The sequence below is a fragment of the Xiphophorus maculatus genome, chromosome 12, assembly GCF_002775205.1.
Source record: "Xiphophorus maculatus strain JP 163 A chromosome 12, X_maculatus-5.0-male, whole genome shotgun sequence".
Classification (NCBI taxonomy): domain Eukaryota; kingdom Metazoa; phylum Chordata; class Actinopteri; order Cyprinodontiformes; family Poeciliidae; genus Xiphophorus; species Xiphophorus maculatus.
In genome coordinates, this window is record NC_036454.1 from 6,426,468 (window position 1) to 6,442,271 (window position 15,804).

The 15,804-nt window shown below is 39.5% G+C and overlaps 1 protein-coding gene across 2 annotated transcripts in view; it reads right to left on the reverse strand.

Moving 5' to 3' along the window:
* Positions 1 to 6,047, reverse strand: part of znrf3 (zinc and ring finger 3) — a 77,989-nt gene extending 71,942 nt beyond the window's left edge. For both annotated transcript variants that reach the window (XM_023343609.1, XM_014470539.2), the window contains exon 1: positions 4,775 to 6,047. In XM_023343609.1, the coding sequence (XP_023199377.1) occupies positions 4,775 to 5,005 (231 nt within the window). In that variant the 5' untranslated portion in view covers positions 5,006 to 6,047. The remainder of the gene's footprint in view (positions 1 to 4,774) is intronic.
* Positions 6,048 to 15,804: the final 9,757 nt, after the last annotated feature.

Sequence of the window (15,804 nt, forward strand, 5' to 3'; positions counted from 1 at the left end):
GCGCTGGATGCCTTAAACCACTAAAGCTCTCATTATAGTCTAAATGCAGCGCGACACAAGCCCTGCCAACTGCAAGGTAGGAGCTCCAGTATTCCAGCGCATCGTTGTCTCAACTGAAAACCACCACTTTCCCCCCTGAACATTTAGTCAGTGGGAAACAAAAGGCTGCAGGCACTTCAGATGCATCAGGAGATCAAGTTCAAAGGTCAAACCGCTCGTGGAAGTTGAGAAAACTGGAGCCGGATCTTTTGTTTTTTTCTTTTTTTTTTTGAAGCAGGATTCAAGGGATGCTCTGTCCTCTCAGACAGGAAGTCAGGAAAAAGCCACATTATTCCCTCTGGTTCTGGCTGACGACGCTATGAGTTCCATCTGGAGTTCTGCGTGCCCCTGCCACGTCCCGGCTTCTTCAGTCGCACGCCGACAAGCACGGCTCCGCTGGAAATCAGAGGCAGATGTGAGCTCGTGCATCTGCAGGTCACCAGGAGACAGGCAGAGCGGCGCAGCGATGAAGAGCGCAGGAATGATGAGCGGCAGATGGCGCTTCGCTGCGAAGCGGTACGGATCAGGAGAGCTGTCGGCAGCGAGGAGAAGGATTAAAGCAGTGCGAAACGTCCGTCCTGGGCACCAGGGCTGAAACGATTAATCAGATCAATCGCGAATATTGAAATAATTGTCAAATAATTTAGTAATTGATTCATCGTTAACTGGAGTATACAAACTCAAAAGAAGGCCATTTGATGCAAGCCAACACAGAGCAGAAAATGAGCCACAACTATATAAAATATACACACATTTTGCATTTAAGCTGAAAAACACTTGTCTGTAAATATTTTACCCAGAGCTCCTCAAGTGGCATAGTTTTAGCTTCACTCAATTCAAATTCACTGAAGTAATGCTATGTTACTGCATTTTAGGCAATAAAACATTTTCTTATTTGAAAGGAAATTGAAATATTTATTCATTTGCATCTCTCAATGTATTTTTAATATTGGATGAAAAAGGCTCAAAAGATAAATGAAAAATTTTCTTAACGTGTCATTTGTTTTATCCGGTTAATCGTTAGAATATTCATAATCGTTAGCTTGAGCCCCACTGGGAACCTTTCAGAGAGCTACTTCATAAATCATCCAACTGTTGCTTAAATATGACTTGTGTTTTAAAGGAAATGCAGCGTTTAGAGAAAACGCAGTGTCTCGCAAAAACCCTTTGAACTTACACAAATTTCTAATCTATCCAATGAGGATTCAGTGTGACAGACCAAAACAAAATGGTGCAAAACTGTAATGAAGGAAGACGACAATAAAGAATTTTGTGTTTATGGAATTTGCCCCTTTTAACCTGAAGCCCCTAAATGAAATCCAGAGGAACTAGCTTTTCCTCCAGAAGAAATTGTAAACATTGTGTGTAATTTCATCTCAGCATAAATACAGCTGTTCTGTGAAGCTCTCAGAGGACAGAAGAACATCGTTTAAGAAACGAACGTCTCACGAACGAAAACCAAAGAGCACAGCAGACCAGTCAGGGAGAAAGATGTGGGGAAGTTTAAAGCGGGATCAGGTTATAAAACAATATTTCAAGTTTGGGAGATCTCAGAGAGTCAGTCAGTCACCTGGGAACAGAAAAATGATGCGACAACTCCAAATCATCACATGGCCGTTCATCTAAACCGAGCTTTAAACGCAATGAAGCAATCAAAAGCAGTAGCAGACATCCACATCTGAGGAAGGAGAATCCACTGACAGAACAGCAATTAGTCCTGCATACCTCAAATCTGGCCCTAACCATCCACAGTGTGCAACACAATAGTGGCAGCATCATGAATGCATCATTTTCTGCAGCGAGTTGATAAGGAGCTGGATGGAGCTAGCTAAAGGGCAATATAGGAAAAAGAGCTGTGAAAGGACACAAGCAGGACAACTTTAACCATACAGCAGAGCTACAATGATCAAAACACATTATTGTGTTTAAACGGCCTAGTCAAAGCTTTTACCTAAGTCCAAAAGAGAGCAAGAAAAATGTTGTTCAGGGACTTTCCATTTGCCTTTGAAGTTTTTAAATATGGAAAGCTGGTAACCCAAGACTTGCGTTGGTAACTGTAGTGAAAGATGTTTTTACAAAGTTTTGATTCAGGGCCGCTGAACACCAATGCACGCCTACAATTTTTATTTGATAAAAATTGTGAAAAGCATGCATAATTTTCCTTCCGCTTCAAAATCAATAACTGCTTTGTGTTCGTCTCTCTCATAAAGTCCCAATAAAACACACTGACGCCTGTGATAGTAATGTGAGAAATTCAAATCAAGATCAAATGCAATGAATGGATATATTTGGAAAGCAGAGTATTAAAAGCTGAGTAGACTTTAGTGGATCAAATGAACAAACATCCAGTTTCCTAAATTAAAGCTTCTCCATTTAATTGCTCTTGACACAAAACTGCTGCTTCTTCATTTCCCAAGACACTAAAGAAGCACTTTAAACTGTTTGTTTGTTTTTCAAAAAGAGACGACAGACATACACAACTATCTATATTTAGAAATGTTCCACCATGTTTTTATTGATAAATAAATAAATAAATCAAAGCTCAGTCAAAGTTGCTGTTCAGCTCCTGTTGCTACGCAGACACTGACGCTTTAATATGATTTATAGAGTTGAGCTGTGGCAACGTACGGACTGGCTGGAGGAGCCTGGGGTTTTGGCACCGGGGCCAAATCTACATCATCGTGTTCCCCAACCCAGACCCTCTGAAAGAGAGCAAAAGCAAATTAACTTAATTTATTATTTTTGGCCCCGGCGGCGTGTGCCACTTTTCGCACTCTTCAGGCAGAGCGGAGGCTGTGTTAACTTCAGGGAATTCGAAAAGGAGAGTTGGGAGAGTACATGTGGTGATTGTGGTTGGATCTTTACTCAGGAACAGAGCCAACACACCCCTCTAATCCCCCCAACTCCGTCTGTAGTCCATTAGAACCCATACCTGCTCAGGGTTCTGATCAAGCAGCAAAAGAAGACCAAAATACTCCACAAACCCAATGTTATGGTTCCGAGGGGTCACACTTGATAACTGAATACTACCCAAATATTTGGTTTAACATAATTCCACTTCTTAAAACATCACAATGATTTCCAGAAACTTTAGAGGAATGTTTCTGTAACGCTATAGAACACGATACCCTTTAAAAATGATGTTCTCCAGATTGTCATTTACTGCCAGTTCCGGCTCAAAAACCAAAAAGGGGGGTAAAAAAAAAGTCTTCGGCAGAACACAAGGTACAAGAAATTTAAGACAGTTGCTCTGCGTTGGACAGGCTGCCGCTCATTACAGCCCAAGCCATCTCCAAGTGGTCAGCAGCTATGTTTGTAAAGAAAGAAAACCTAAATAGATGCGGGTTCTGATGTAAAGCTGAGGTCCGGCATGGCTGTGCGGTCACGCAGTGGCGCCGAGTGACCGTCACTGTGTATCCCCACCTCTGATCACCACATATCGGCTTTCTCCTAACGTCAAAGGCTCTTTGGAGAAAAACAAAACTGTAGGGACGCATTTAGAAGATGCTGAGTTGTACAAATGATGTAGATGAGCAAAGAGGAGGAGGATAAATGTGTCATGGTGGACACTTTGCAGCAATGCAACAACCCAGCATCCCTCAAATGATGCAACAAAGACAAACATGATTCAAAAATGCATGTTTAGCTTCTAATTCTGCAGCTTCCCTGCAACAAATCAGTGGTAGCCGAGTTTCATCTCCAGAGAACTGACCCTAAACTAAAAGAGAACTTGTGTCTATAATTTTGTAAGTGCAGATCAACTTTACTGCAGTTCTGGTTTTAAAGGCAACTAAATATATGCATTACCCAGAAGAGCCTTGAAAATATGAAGAGGAAGAGGAAAAAAGAATTTGAAGGAGCTGTGCACCTCAGGATTCTATCAAGTTTAAGATCATTAGAAGCCCTGGCACTGCACAAGAAAAGAACTCTGTGCTGCCCTGTAGTCGGTGGCCAAGCAGATTAGGAAAGAATTAGCCCATAAAACTTCAAATAAACACCTTGCAGCGAGGAAAAGCTCCATCTTTCCCCCCCAGACTCCCCTGATCCGAACACATGCAGCTCCGGCCAAGTGCACTTGACGCGTTTAGGGTCCAGGAAATAAAATATTACATATTTGTTTGAAAGTTACTTTTTTATATATATATAACAACAGCTAAAGAAAAAAGTTTAATGTGGGCGAATAAAGCCTTTTAATATTTGGTAAAGTACAAATTAAGGTTTATGTTTGGAACTTGGTAGCGATCATGTGTGCAAAAACAATTTTACGCGGAAATTTGCATTAGAACGTGATCCAAAAAAGTCCAACATGCGCATAAATACACGCGTAGTGTTGCTGCTATTGCGAAACACGTACAGACACACACACACATACAAAACCTGCTCGGTGAAAGTTTACTAACTTTTCAAAGCGCTCTGCGATTTGTTACCAAAAAAAAAACTTCCGCTACTATTTCAGCGCAAATGACTGAAAAGTGCGCACCAGTTATCAAACAAAATAACTTGCAAGAGCATGTTTTCCCTGTGAATGAATTCCACAAGATAGGAGCCATCTTGTGACCGCATATGCTTGCAGGCTTTAGAATCATCCTCTCTCACACGCACACGCACACCATATCTTGTCAGCTCCCCCACAGCCACTGTGGAAAAAAGTTTTATAGAGGGCAGCTTGGTGAAACTGCAGCCCGATTCTGGTGTCGCCCGGTTCTGCTGAGGAGCTTGGAATAAAAGCACGTACTTGAACGATCTCCCCCTCCGCGCTGATAGTGGCTCCAGCTTCGGAGAACCGTCCCTGCAAGCCAGTCGTGTAGGTAGTATAATCCCCATTGGGACTGGACTCGAACAGCACCACTTCCACAAAGGCTGTATCCTTGGCGAGAACGGCGCCCAGAGAAGCGGCCAGCAGCCAGATCACCGGGACCAGCGAGTCGGGCACCCGAGCCGAGCCTCTCCTTGGGAAAATCATCATCTTGCCGGCTTGATCTGCGCCGATCGGGACATAATTTCACACGGATTAATTAATCGGGTGAAGGTAATTGGAATCAGGTGTAGTCGCTGCGGGCGATGCCTCCAAAAAAAAAAAAAAAAAGAAAAAAAAAAGGGAGTCGGGATTGTGCAATAAAAGCTGAGCCCCTGCGCCGAAGCGTGTTTATTTCACCACTGCGAGCCTTGTCAATTACATTGCCTCAACGCTGCCTCGCTGTCTCCCTCCCTCTTTCTTTCTCACCCTCCTCCTCCTCCTCTACAAAGCGGATCTCCTTTGATCTCCAAACACGTGATTTTTTCTTTTTTTCTTTTTTAGTTTCCCCCCCCCCGTCCCCTCGCTCCCAAAAGGGCTTTATCCCCACCCACCAGTCTTTCTGACCCTCTCCTTTGCACTCCCCACTCTGAAGTGCCAGCACTCAGTTAAGGAGGCACCGTGGACTTTCTGTTCGCCCTGAAAGGAGGCCTTTATTGTTTGAAGGAACTTCAGGTTACACGATAACTTTTGAGTTAATTGAGTTCCCCCAGTTGGACGTGAAGTAGATCCCGCGTGTTCGACCCCACGTCTCGGTCCCTGGCGTTCACGCGCTGCTCTCTCCCGCAGTTTCACGTGCTCGCCATCCGCCGCGCCACCTTAAAACAAACACTACCCTCCTCAGGACGTTTCATGATTTACCCGGGCTATTTTTTTTTTTTTTATCACATTCATGTTTGCTCAGCAACTGGCTATGAAATTTGTGCTTGTTGGAAAAAATCATGCGATTAATAAAATTACATTGGATTTTTTTTATTTGTCTGCACAAATTGGAGGATGAACTATGACCAATTTAATCCCATTAGGTAAATTTTGTGACAAGTTTAGAACTGTTTTTCCAAACATTTTAGACATGCAAATAATAATAATAATAATAACAATAATAATAAAACATTTTAAATGTTTCTGTCAACAAGTATTAACAATTTTTTTTTAGAAAAAGTGTTCCTAAAATGTATTTTTCAGATTTCATGTCTGTCTTTTGGAATGGGTGAAATTGCTGTAAGAAATAAAAAAGTGTACCTTAACATTTTTGCCACTTTCAATGGCTAAAATCCAAAATAGTGTTTCATATCTGTTGGAGAGAACATTTTTACTCAGCATTTTCAAGGAAGTGTTTTTATGTTTACACATCAGATATTTAGTTTGGTGTGCTCCTCTCACTTCAACACACTTCAGAACAACTAAGAAATTGAAAGAACTGTCTGAGCCTTTTAGAAAAATAATTGTAGCAGCTTACGGATAACAGTTTAAAAATGTCTAAAAAGAATTTGAATTCAGCAATTTCTATGTGCAGAAAACATTTTACTAATGGAGGACGTTCAAAGCGGCCAAAAGCGTCTATTTTCAGGGACCCCTTAAACAAGTAGTCTTTCAAAACAAAGGTCTTGTTCTCAAAGAAAAACACAAAGGCTATGCACACCTGGCAGATATATCCTGTTTAATGAGTAAAATTAAGGTTAAGTTTTGGTTTTCTGTGCAATCCATTAATCCTAAGACAACATTAAAATCTTCTCTCTAGTAATTCAGTTTCCACAAACACAACAAAGGTCTTATAAACGTCACATTGTGAAACAATCCAATCCATGTTTTAGCTGTCTGATTGTGAATTAGGTATCATTAAATGTGTAGGCCTTGTGATATCATGAGCTAAAAAGCCTGAAACTGTGACTCAATCTGCGTGGATTGCAGGTACCCATCCATGACAAAAATGCCACCCTGGGTGGAGAGCCATGTTGCTAAGACAAAAAACTACCCAGGCTGACTTTTATTTTCGTCTTTGGATGTTTTTAGTATTTCATCAGCTAAATTAATGACACTTAATTTGTTTGAACGTCTAACAAATTGTTAAAATTGAGTCCAATTTTAACAAAGCAGCTAGACAAGTCTGAAAGCCTGACCAAAGATAAATTCAGATTTTTGTTTAAAGGTGAAGTCACATCCATCTGGAGAAAGTTGCTTGATCAAAGTGTCAAAATTGGCTGCAATTTTGGATTAGTCCAATTTCTTACAAAAAGTGAGTTAACTTTCTAGTTTAAAAACATAGCAATCATCATGCACTTTCTTTTTTTCTGCATAATCAGGTTCTGTTATTTGCTACTGAAGATAAAGCCTTCATTGTGCAGCTTCTATTGTGAATAGTTCCTGCTGAGCATCTCCTGCCTGGTGCCTTTTTTACGCTGTCTGTGAGACTTCATTATGTCTCTGAAAAACAAGTATATTGTTTTTTTAATGGCCACAGAAAGCAATTGGGTTGTGAAAGTGGTGATGATACTCCACATGTGCTGTCTTTCCACTTAACATGCATGATTTTTTGCATTAATTAAAGAATAATAACACATAAAACTGGTGAACTGGAAAAAACTTCAAAACAAATGAGGTCTGCAATGATTTATGTTCAAAAAGAAAACGCAGAAAACAAGTTTTCATCTTGCCGTCAGCTGTGTGGCAGTGCGATTATGAAAACCAACTGTTGGGACTTTTTAGGTCAAGAATGCTGCCGCCTCTGGAAGATAGCTGGTCAACATGTGTTTGGACTCAAGAAAAGAATGAAAGAAAAAAGGAGAAAAACAGTTCAAAGCCAGAATTTGAGAAGTTCTTCAACGCCTTCAGAATAATTTAGAGATTGCATCAGAAGTCACTTAGTTCTATGAATCCTGATCCACACCACATGTCACAGAGCTGCTTTGTGGCACTCCTCTGTCAGAAACACCCCTCAACACACACACACTTATGAAATGCACACAGGCTGTGACCACAAATGAATAAATACATAACCAATGAGATTCTGAAAGCAGAACATTTGACGATTCATTGATGCAAATGAATTAGATTGACATTCTCAGCTGATTGATGTGCCACACCCTGCATTAGGTCAAGTTACTGATCCAATTACTCACATCTGAGGAGGAAATTCTTCATAGCAAGTTTGCCCTCTGCTGGTGGCCGCAAGTTTGCAAATTAGTGCAAACTTTACTTTACTTTCAAGATTATTTAAAGTGGAGACCTTTAGTGAGTATTTGAATTATTGAAATCTTGAATTTAGAGCAGCTGTGGGTCTCCACATCATGTCTAAACTCAGATTAGCCTGAAAGAATTAGCTACTGATTCAGGCTGACAGAACATGATGATGAAGAATGGTTGACTGCAGAGCATTAATGTGTAGATTTGTCCAAAATGCAGAAGTCTGTAAGGTCAAGCTTGAGAATTTATAACACGTCTGTGTTGTGAATTGTTTGTGCTGTTTGAAAACAAATCAAACCAATGGGTGGAGGTTTGCATAGTATTTGCACTGAGGTAAATTCAGAAAAGAGATTGTCATAAAATGCTATGAATACTAAAAAAAACATTTCCTTTTATTAAAACGGTATAACAGGATAATAGTTTATCTAAAAAATTAAAGTTGCTAACAGGGTTTTAGGTAAAGCTTCCCAGACTCAAATTGTTCAAGTTCATTAGCTTATATTGGCTTATGTTTGGACAAATTGATTATTAATTTATAGCAAATAATTCTGATCAGGCTTTGAATACAGAATGCAAAAACACAGAAGCTCTACAGGGATGAATGAATTAATGAATGAACAGATGGATGGATGGATGAATGAACAGATGGATGGATGGATGAATGAATGAATGAACAGATGGATGGGTGGATGAATGAATGAACAGACGGATGGATGGGTGGATGAATGAATGAACAGACGGATGGATGGGTGGATGAATGAATGAACAGACGGATGGATGGGTGGATGGATTGTCAGGATCTGTGTTTTCTGTGTTTATTTTGAGTTTTCTGTGTCTCCTTGTTGTCCTGTTCTCCCCTTGATTAGTTCCCAGGTGTGTCTCGTTCCCTGATTACCTCCTGTGTATTTAGTGTCACTTGTGTGTCTGTGTCGGGTCCTCGTCTCGTTTGGCGTCTTGTTTGATGTTGTGTCAGTCCATTCGTTTCTCCTTGTCGCTACCTGTGAAGAGCCCTGGTATCCGCTTTGCAGTGCTGCCTTGGTATTTGGACTACATTTCTGGATCAGTTCTGTCATTAAATATTCTTTATTTCACTTACCTGGATCTCCTGGCGTCTACCTCACCACCACCGCAATTCATGACATGGATGGATGGATGTTGGGATAGGGATAGAGAATAAGTCTACAAATAAAGATCCGGTTTCATTTTCCAACCCAACCCAATCCCTGGGAAATACTTCAATATATGTTCTGTTCTTTTCCAGACTCCACAGCAACCCTGTTACAGGCAGAATGGCTGCTGCTGCAATTCCATAATGTCTGTTTCATACCTACTTTTTAGCTCCTCGTATGAAACGTGAACTTGATCGAGTTCAGTTAGCATCTGCGTCTCCCTCTTTTGCAGAATTGTGATCTCTCTTGACATTTTTTTTTTTTAATTTTCCTTCTCAGGTTGTTGATGAGCTGCAGATTCTCATTGGCTCTTTCTAAGTTGGCGTCTTTCTCATGTCTCACCTCCTGCCGATATGTTTCCACGTCTTGTTTTAGTCCAGAAACATCGCCTTCATAGCTGCAGTTGTGTTCATTGTATGAAAAGTTTGATCTGATTCAATTCTTCCTGCAAACGTTTCGGAATGCAATCTTTTGTGACATTTCTTGAAACATATCGTCCTTCTCAGCTCTCAGATTCTCCAGGAGCCATTGTCCCTTCCTTGCTTCACAAAACGTTTGTGTCTCGGCCTCTTGCCTCACCAGAGCAACGTCGGCTTCATACTTGGAGCGCAGCTCCTCGTAGGAAGTCTGGAGTTCGCCCAGTTCTTCTTGGAGGGCCTTATTTTTCTCTTCCTCAGCCTGTATTTCAGATAAAAATGCTTCCTGGGTGAGGAGGTGGGCCACCTTTAATTCCACAAACATTTTATTTTCTTTTGCAAAGTGGAAAAAGAGAGTGGGAAAGAAAATGTATAATAAATAGATGTAAACGACATGAAAAAGTAAAAGATAAAATCTATAATCTATAACTATTGATTTCTAAATCTCCTCCAAAGGCAAAAAGAAATTCTACAACCGCTAAATTCTGAGGCCTCCATTTTTGTTTACATTAAGTGAAGAAGGAAGTTTTGCTCAGTTTCTTCTTCAGAGGTTTTCGTGTCATTGCCTTCAGTAGTTCTTGATGCAGCGCCCCCACACGTTTTTCAAACCACTAAACACATAAAAAAAATATCCTGAAAAATGGCCATCATCATGCTGAAATTCAAGTGGCTAAAGAAAAATATAAACAACATATTTCCCTCTAAAATAACCTGTTTAGAGTAGTTTTTAGTAACTGGAACATTGACCAATATATCGGATGTGTATTAATGATTTCGATGATGACAAAATGTATTGTTTCTGGTTTCTCAATTGGTCACTAGTTTGATGCATCATGTAACCGGAAAAATGTTACTACTACTAATAAAATAACATAAAACCAGCATGAAGCGACTACGAGGAGAGCGTGAAAGCTCCTCACCGGGCTGAACCTGCATGATGAGGTTAGCGCTGGTTCGTAAACCACTAACGCTCTGGCCAGCCGGGACCACAGACATAAACTTTACAGGGAAGAAGTACGGTGGCCGACAGGTGCAAATGCGCAGCAAAAGAGAAAACATGCAAACAAAAAAGAAGACACCCCCGAATGAAATGCAGCAAACAAAAAGAGAGACGCAAACACCCCCGAATGAAATGCAGCAAACAAAAAGAGAGACGCAAACACCCCCGAATGAAATGCAGCAAACAAAAAGTGTTGAAAACGGAAGTGCTCCAGACCACTAGGGGGAGTCAAAGAAAATAGTATTCATTTCTATGGGACCAGATGCAAGATTCAGAGAAAGAAATTTGAAAGAAAGTAAAGGTATCTCTCTGAATCTTGCATCTGGAAAGTGTGATTATTGTGAGAAGTCTGAAACAATAGAGCATGTTATTTTAGAGTGTTGTAAGTATGAAGAAGAGAGAAGATGCATGCTGAGAGAGTGTGTAGGTATTAAAGAAAGGTTTAATTTAATAGAATTTTTGAGGAGAGATTTCGGGAGTAGACATATTCAAATAATTATTCGGTATCTTAAAAAAACAAAGCTATTTCATAGGATATGAGTAGAGCAAGTTGGGTGTGAATGTGTAAAGAATATCAAAGAGGGGTATATAAAGTTATAAGCAAGTTGGATAATATAAGCAGGCGTGTATGTGTGGGGGTATGTTTAATCAGGAGTTAATGGAGGGAAAAGGTAGAAAGTGAAAGTTTATAGACCATCTCGAACCACACTCCATACTGGTAAGTGGCGGTAATGCTACTGTAAGTTTGTTGCCAACCGCCAATAAATACCAAGAAGAAGAAGAAGAAGAAGAATCTTGCATCTGGTCCCATAGAAATGAATACTATTTTCTTTGACTCCCCCTAGTGGTCTGGAGCACTTCCGTTTTCAACACTTTTTGTTTGCTGCATTTCATTCGGGGGTGTTTGCGTCTCTCTTTTTGTTTGCTGCATTTCATTCGGGGGTGTTTGCGTCTCTCTTTTTGTTTGCTGCATTTCATTCGGGGGTTTCTTCTTTTTTGTTTGCATGTTTTCTCTTTTGCTGCGCATTTGCACCTGTCGGCCACCGTAAGAAAGAGCCACACGCTGGGCAACGTGTTGAGATGTAAACACCGCATATATTTCTTTTTTCACAAAGATAAATCTCAACGCGCACCTCTGAATTTGCGACTACAAGTAATTCCTGCAGATCACGTAGAGCTGAGCATCCAGAGCTAACGCGGCGGGGTTTAAACTCTTACCTTGAGTTCTCCAAAGAAACATAATTCCTCACAGGACGTTGATGTAAATATCCGTACACGTCAGCCTGTGTCCAGTTTGAGTGAAAGGAGGCACGTGCGATCCCACTGAGGTAAAGTGAGGTAAAGCAGCGGCAGCGCGAGAGGCAAAGCGCAGAGGCGCCAGCGGTGTTATTGGTCCGCGAGCTGCCGGCTTTAAATGCGTAAACTCTAAATCTATCTATTATAAACCTATATCCTTTAGGGATACATCTGCTCCGCTAGTAAAATGCTCAGAGCAACAGAGACACTTGCAATCCAGCTTAAAAAAATAGAATAAATTAAGCGATTTTTATTTTTTATTTTTATTATTTTCCTAAAAATATAAACAAGCAACGCTTACCCTGGCATGATGGGCCGCCAGGCTTATATTACACTGGGGGAAACCCTGATTATGATAATACTGAGACACTTTGTGGTGTTTTTTTCTGGGTGCGTACAGTGATTGTTGGTTTTGATTTAATCTGTTATCTATGTGCCACAAATAGATCATTGCTGAACAAAGATTAAACGAACTGAACAGGGTATGAATGCACCCTAACAGTAAAAGGGTCTGAATAAAAATGTGCTCCACACTTTTCAGGTTTGTATATTTTATTTTTCATATTTTCCTTTCGCTTCTCAGTTGTGTGCAACTAGGATTTAGTTTATTGCATAAAATCCCAGCAAGACAATTTTAAAGTTTTCGGTTGTAATTTGACCCACAGTGGAAAAGTTGAACATTTTGTGTTTGACTGCCTGTTTTACTTTGTGTAGTCCTTTCAGATGTTTTCTTCTAATTGGTATAAAATGCTAGGGAATTTATCTTCCATTGGGGAAGGTACATGTAAAGTAAACAGAAGCTTACAAGTTTCTAATAATAAACCCAGTGAGAGCATTTGAATGTGTCCTTCAAGCAGCCTCAGTAAATCGGCCCTTTGTTGCCTGCACAGCGCTGACGTTTGTGCTTTAATGAAGAATAAAGACGATGAGGTATCCGGGTGTTCCAACATTCATCGCTCCCAGAAGATCACGACGGCACATTATTACATAAAGCAATTAGGGGCCTCCCTAATGCCCGATTATTGGAGATGCTTTCCTCATAACGACACTGGATGAGGACAACCATTGACTCCAGCCAGCTCAGTACTTTTGCATGGTTGCAATGATGTCAGCGGACCAACCGCAGTGGGAAATTCTCCTGGTGTGATCTACAGCAAATTATATGTTTAGAGGGCAGAGGGGGGAGAAATACCAGCATACAGGAAGGGATGAGGAGGAGTCATTTCACAGTAACAATGGTAGAGTATTCATATGGAGTGCCCACCACAGCAAATGAGCTTTTATAAGGATGGAGAGTTATTATAAATACCATAAAAATAAATATTTAGCAACTGACATTTTGGAAATCATGACAAAGTGGAAGCTTTAGAAAAAAAACACTTAATCGTCAGTCATGTTTTGGACTTTGGATGGAAACTGGAATACCAGGAGAGAAACATACATGCACAGGGAGAATATTCAAACTCCATGCAGAAAGACTGCAGGCTGGGATTCAAACCCACAACCTTCTTGCTGCAAGGCAAAAGTTCTACCAACTGTGACACCATGTAGCCCCTATCTGGACCTGGAACTACAGTAAATGGATTCATATTTTTGTCATTTAAAAAAAACTTTTTTTAGTTCTATTTATGTAGTATACTTTGCTTAAGATACTGAATAATTAATATATTCAATTTAGTTGTATATTTTTTCCTCATATTTTCCTATATTTCATAATTATTATTGACTTTTATCTATTCTCATTACATTTTTTATATTTTATAGTTTTGTTTACTGATATTAATAGCTTTTTTATTTTTATCCCCTTTATTTAAATATGGCAGATTTGTTTTACCAGATTTTAATATTTTTCGTATTTTAAAATTCCAATTTATAATTGGAAAACTTTTCCAATTATATATTTATTTAGTTTGTTTATGTATTTAGTTCTATTTTTTTTGGAAAATCTTTTAATAAAATTATTGTATTTTTTGTAGCACTATATTGTTGTTCTGTATAGGATGTGGTTATTACATATGTATCATATGTGACTGATACATATGTAATCAGTTACAGTTTACTACTTGTTACAGTAAAACGTATCAGTCATTTTACATCTTACGTTTGAATCGTTTCAAGATGAGCCACAGGAACCTAAAGATCTCCACCATGAGGCAACGTTACTCTCCTGTTTTTACTGATTGGACTGTTACAGTGTTAAACTGAGGCTATTTCTTCACATACCAATGCAGTGAAACAACAGCTACTGATTTTATTGAATCTAAAGCTTATGCTAAATTTGACCTGCTTATAATTAAATCACATCAGATAGGCGGTTACCGTGTTTCAGTCTTTGTATTCAGGCCCATTCATTGTAGTTTAAGCAAACTTTTTACATTGCAACCAAATAAATGTGACAATGGCTCATTACTGTGACATTTCTAGCTTATAGAAAGCTACTAAATATTTGTTTAAAACTGGATAATGGCTGAGCAATGGAGTTTTTTATGGGGTAAACTAATAATTTAAAATTAATTAATGTATTAGAAAGTTCAAAGTAAAAGAACCCCCCAAAAAACAAAATACAGTCTTCGCTTTGAGTTTCCTGGATGAAAAAAATGCTTTTGTGTTCACAGCCAAACCAGGCGCTATTAGAATGCATTTTATCTGATCAAAGTTTTAGTGAAACAATTTAACCTCCAGTATCAACTGTACCGTGGCTAAACAGCAGCATCAAATGTCCTGGTGTTCTCTGATTTTCAAACAGCTCCTAAATAAACGCAACAGACTTTGAAGTCCCAGCGCTTCAGGGACTGGGACATTTTTCCTGCTCGGACGGCCCCCCTCGGATCTGGCTGGAGGGGGAAAGTCTGCTTTGAAGTGCAGACCAGACTGGAGGAGATATTTCAATAGTGCTGTGGTTCAGTCTTAGTGTAGAGTTGCAGCCGTAAGAAGGGGGAGGTAGAAAACGAGGCAGGTAAAGGAGGAAAACGGAGAGGAGGTGTGTAGTCTTTTGAAATGGGGCACCTGCACATTTGAGGCTTGCAGGAACAGGTATGTCCCCAGGGGTTAGGGGTTTGGAGAATTCAAAGCCGCTTCAGCCTCAGCGCTGATAAACTGTTCTGAGACACGAGGGGGGATATGAGGTTGATACACACACACAGGCGTGAACATGTTCTCTGACGGGATGGATGGAAGAAATTTGCACACTCTTTCTAAAACGCAGAAAGAACCAGTTGGAGTAAACAGAATATAATGTAGAAAATACATTTCAGAGTCTTGTCTGATGAGAAATAAACGAGAAGGAACTGCAACCTTCACAATTCAAAAACAAGTATCTTTTCCTTCATTCCAGGAAAAATAAAACTCATTTAGGGCTGCAAATATTATGAGAGCTTTTGAAAAACAAAACAAAACAAAACAAAAAAAAAAACAGTTGCTTTTGATATTAATACAGAAATTTTGTTATGTGTCAACAACCATTTTACTTCTACTGCAATGTTTTCAAATAAAGTAAACATGGAACCTTTGCAAATAGAATAGACACATTTTCTTCTATGGGATGTTGATGTTTGTAGAGAATGATGTAAAACAAAAAACAAATAATTTCCAATGACAATAGATTTAAAAACTATGAGTGGTATATATAATAACATTAATGGTATTATTAGTATTATTCTTTTAGTGTCACATCAAACTTATCACTACTGAAAAGCCAAAAAACTGAGAAACTACAAAACCATTTTCTCTCTAAAATCATTTTCACATTTATGTGTTTTTTTGGATTGAAATGGCAGAAACAAGTCTCCCATTTTACTGTGACAAGTATTGGAAAAGTTCAGAGGATATGAATAGTTATGCTACAAACTGGATTAACTATTAATGTTACCTGAACTTGCACACCTACATGAAACCGAAATAAAATTT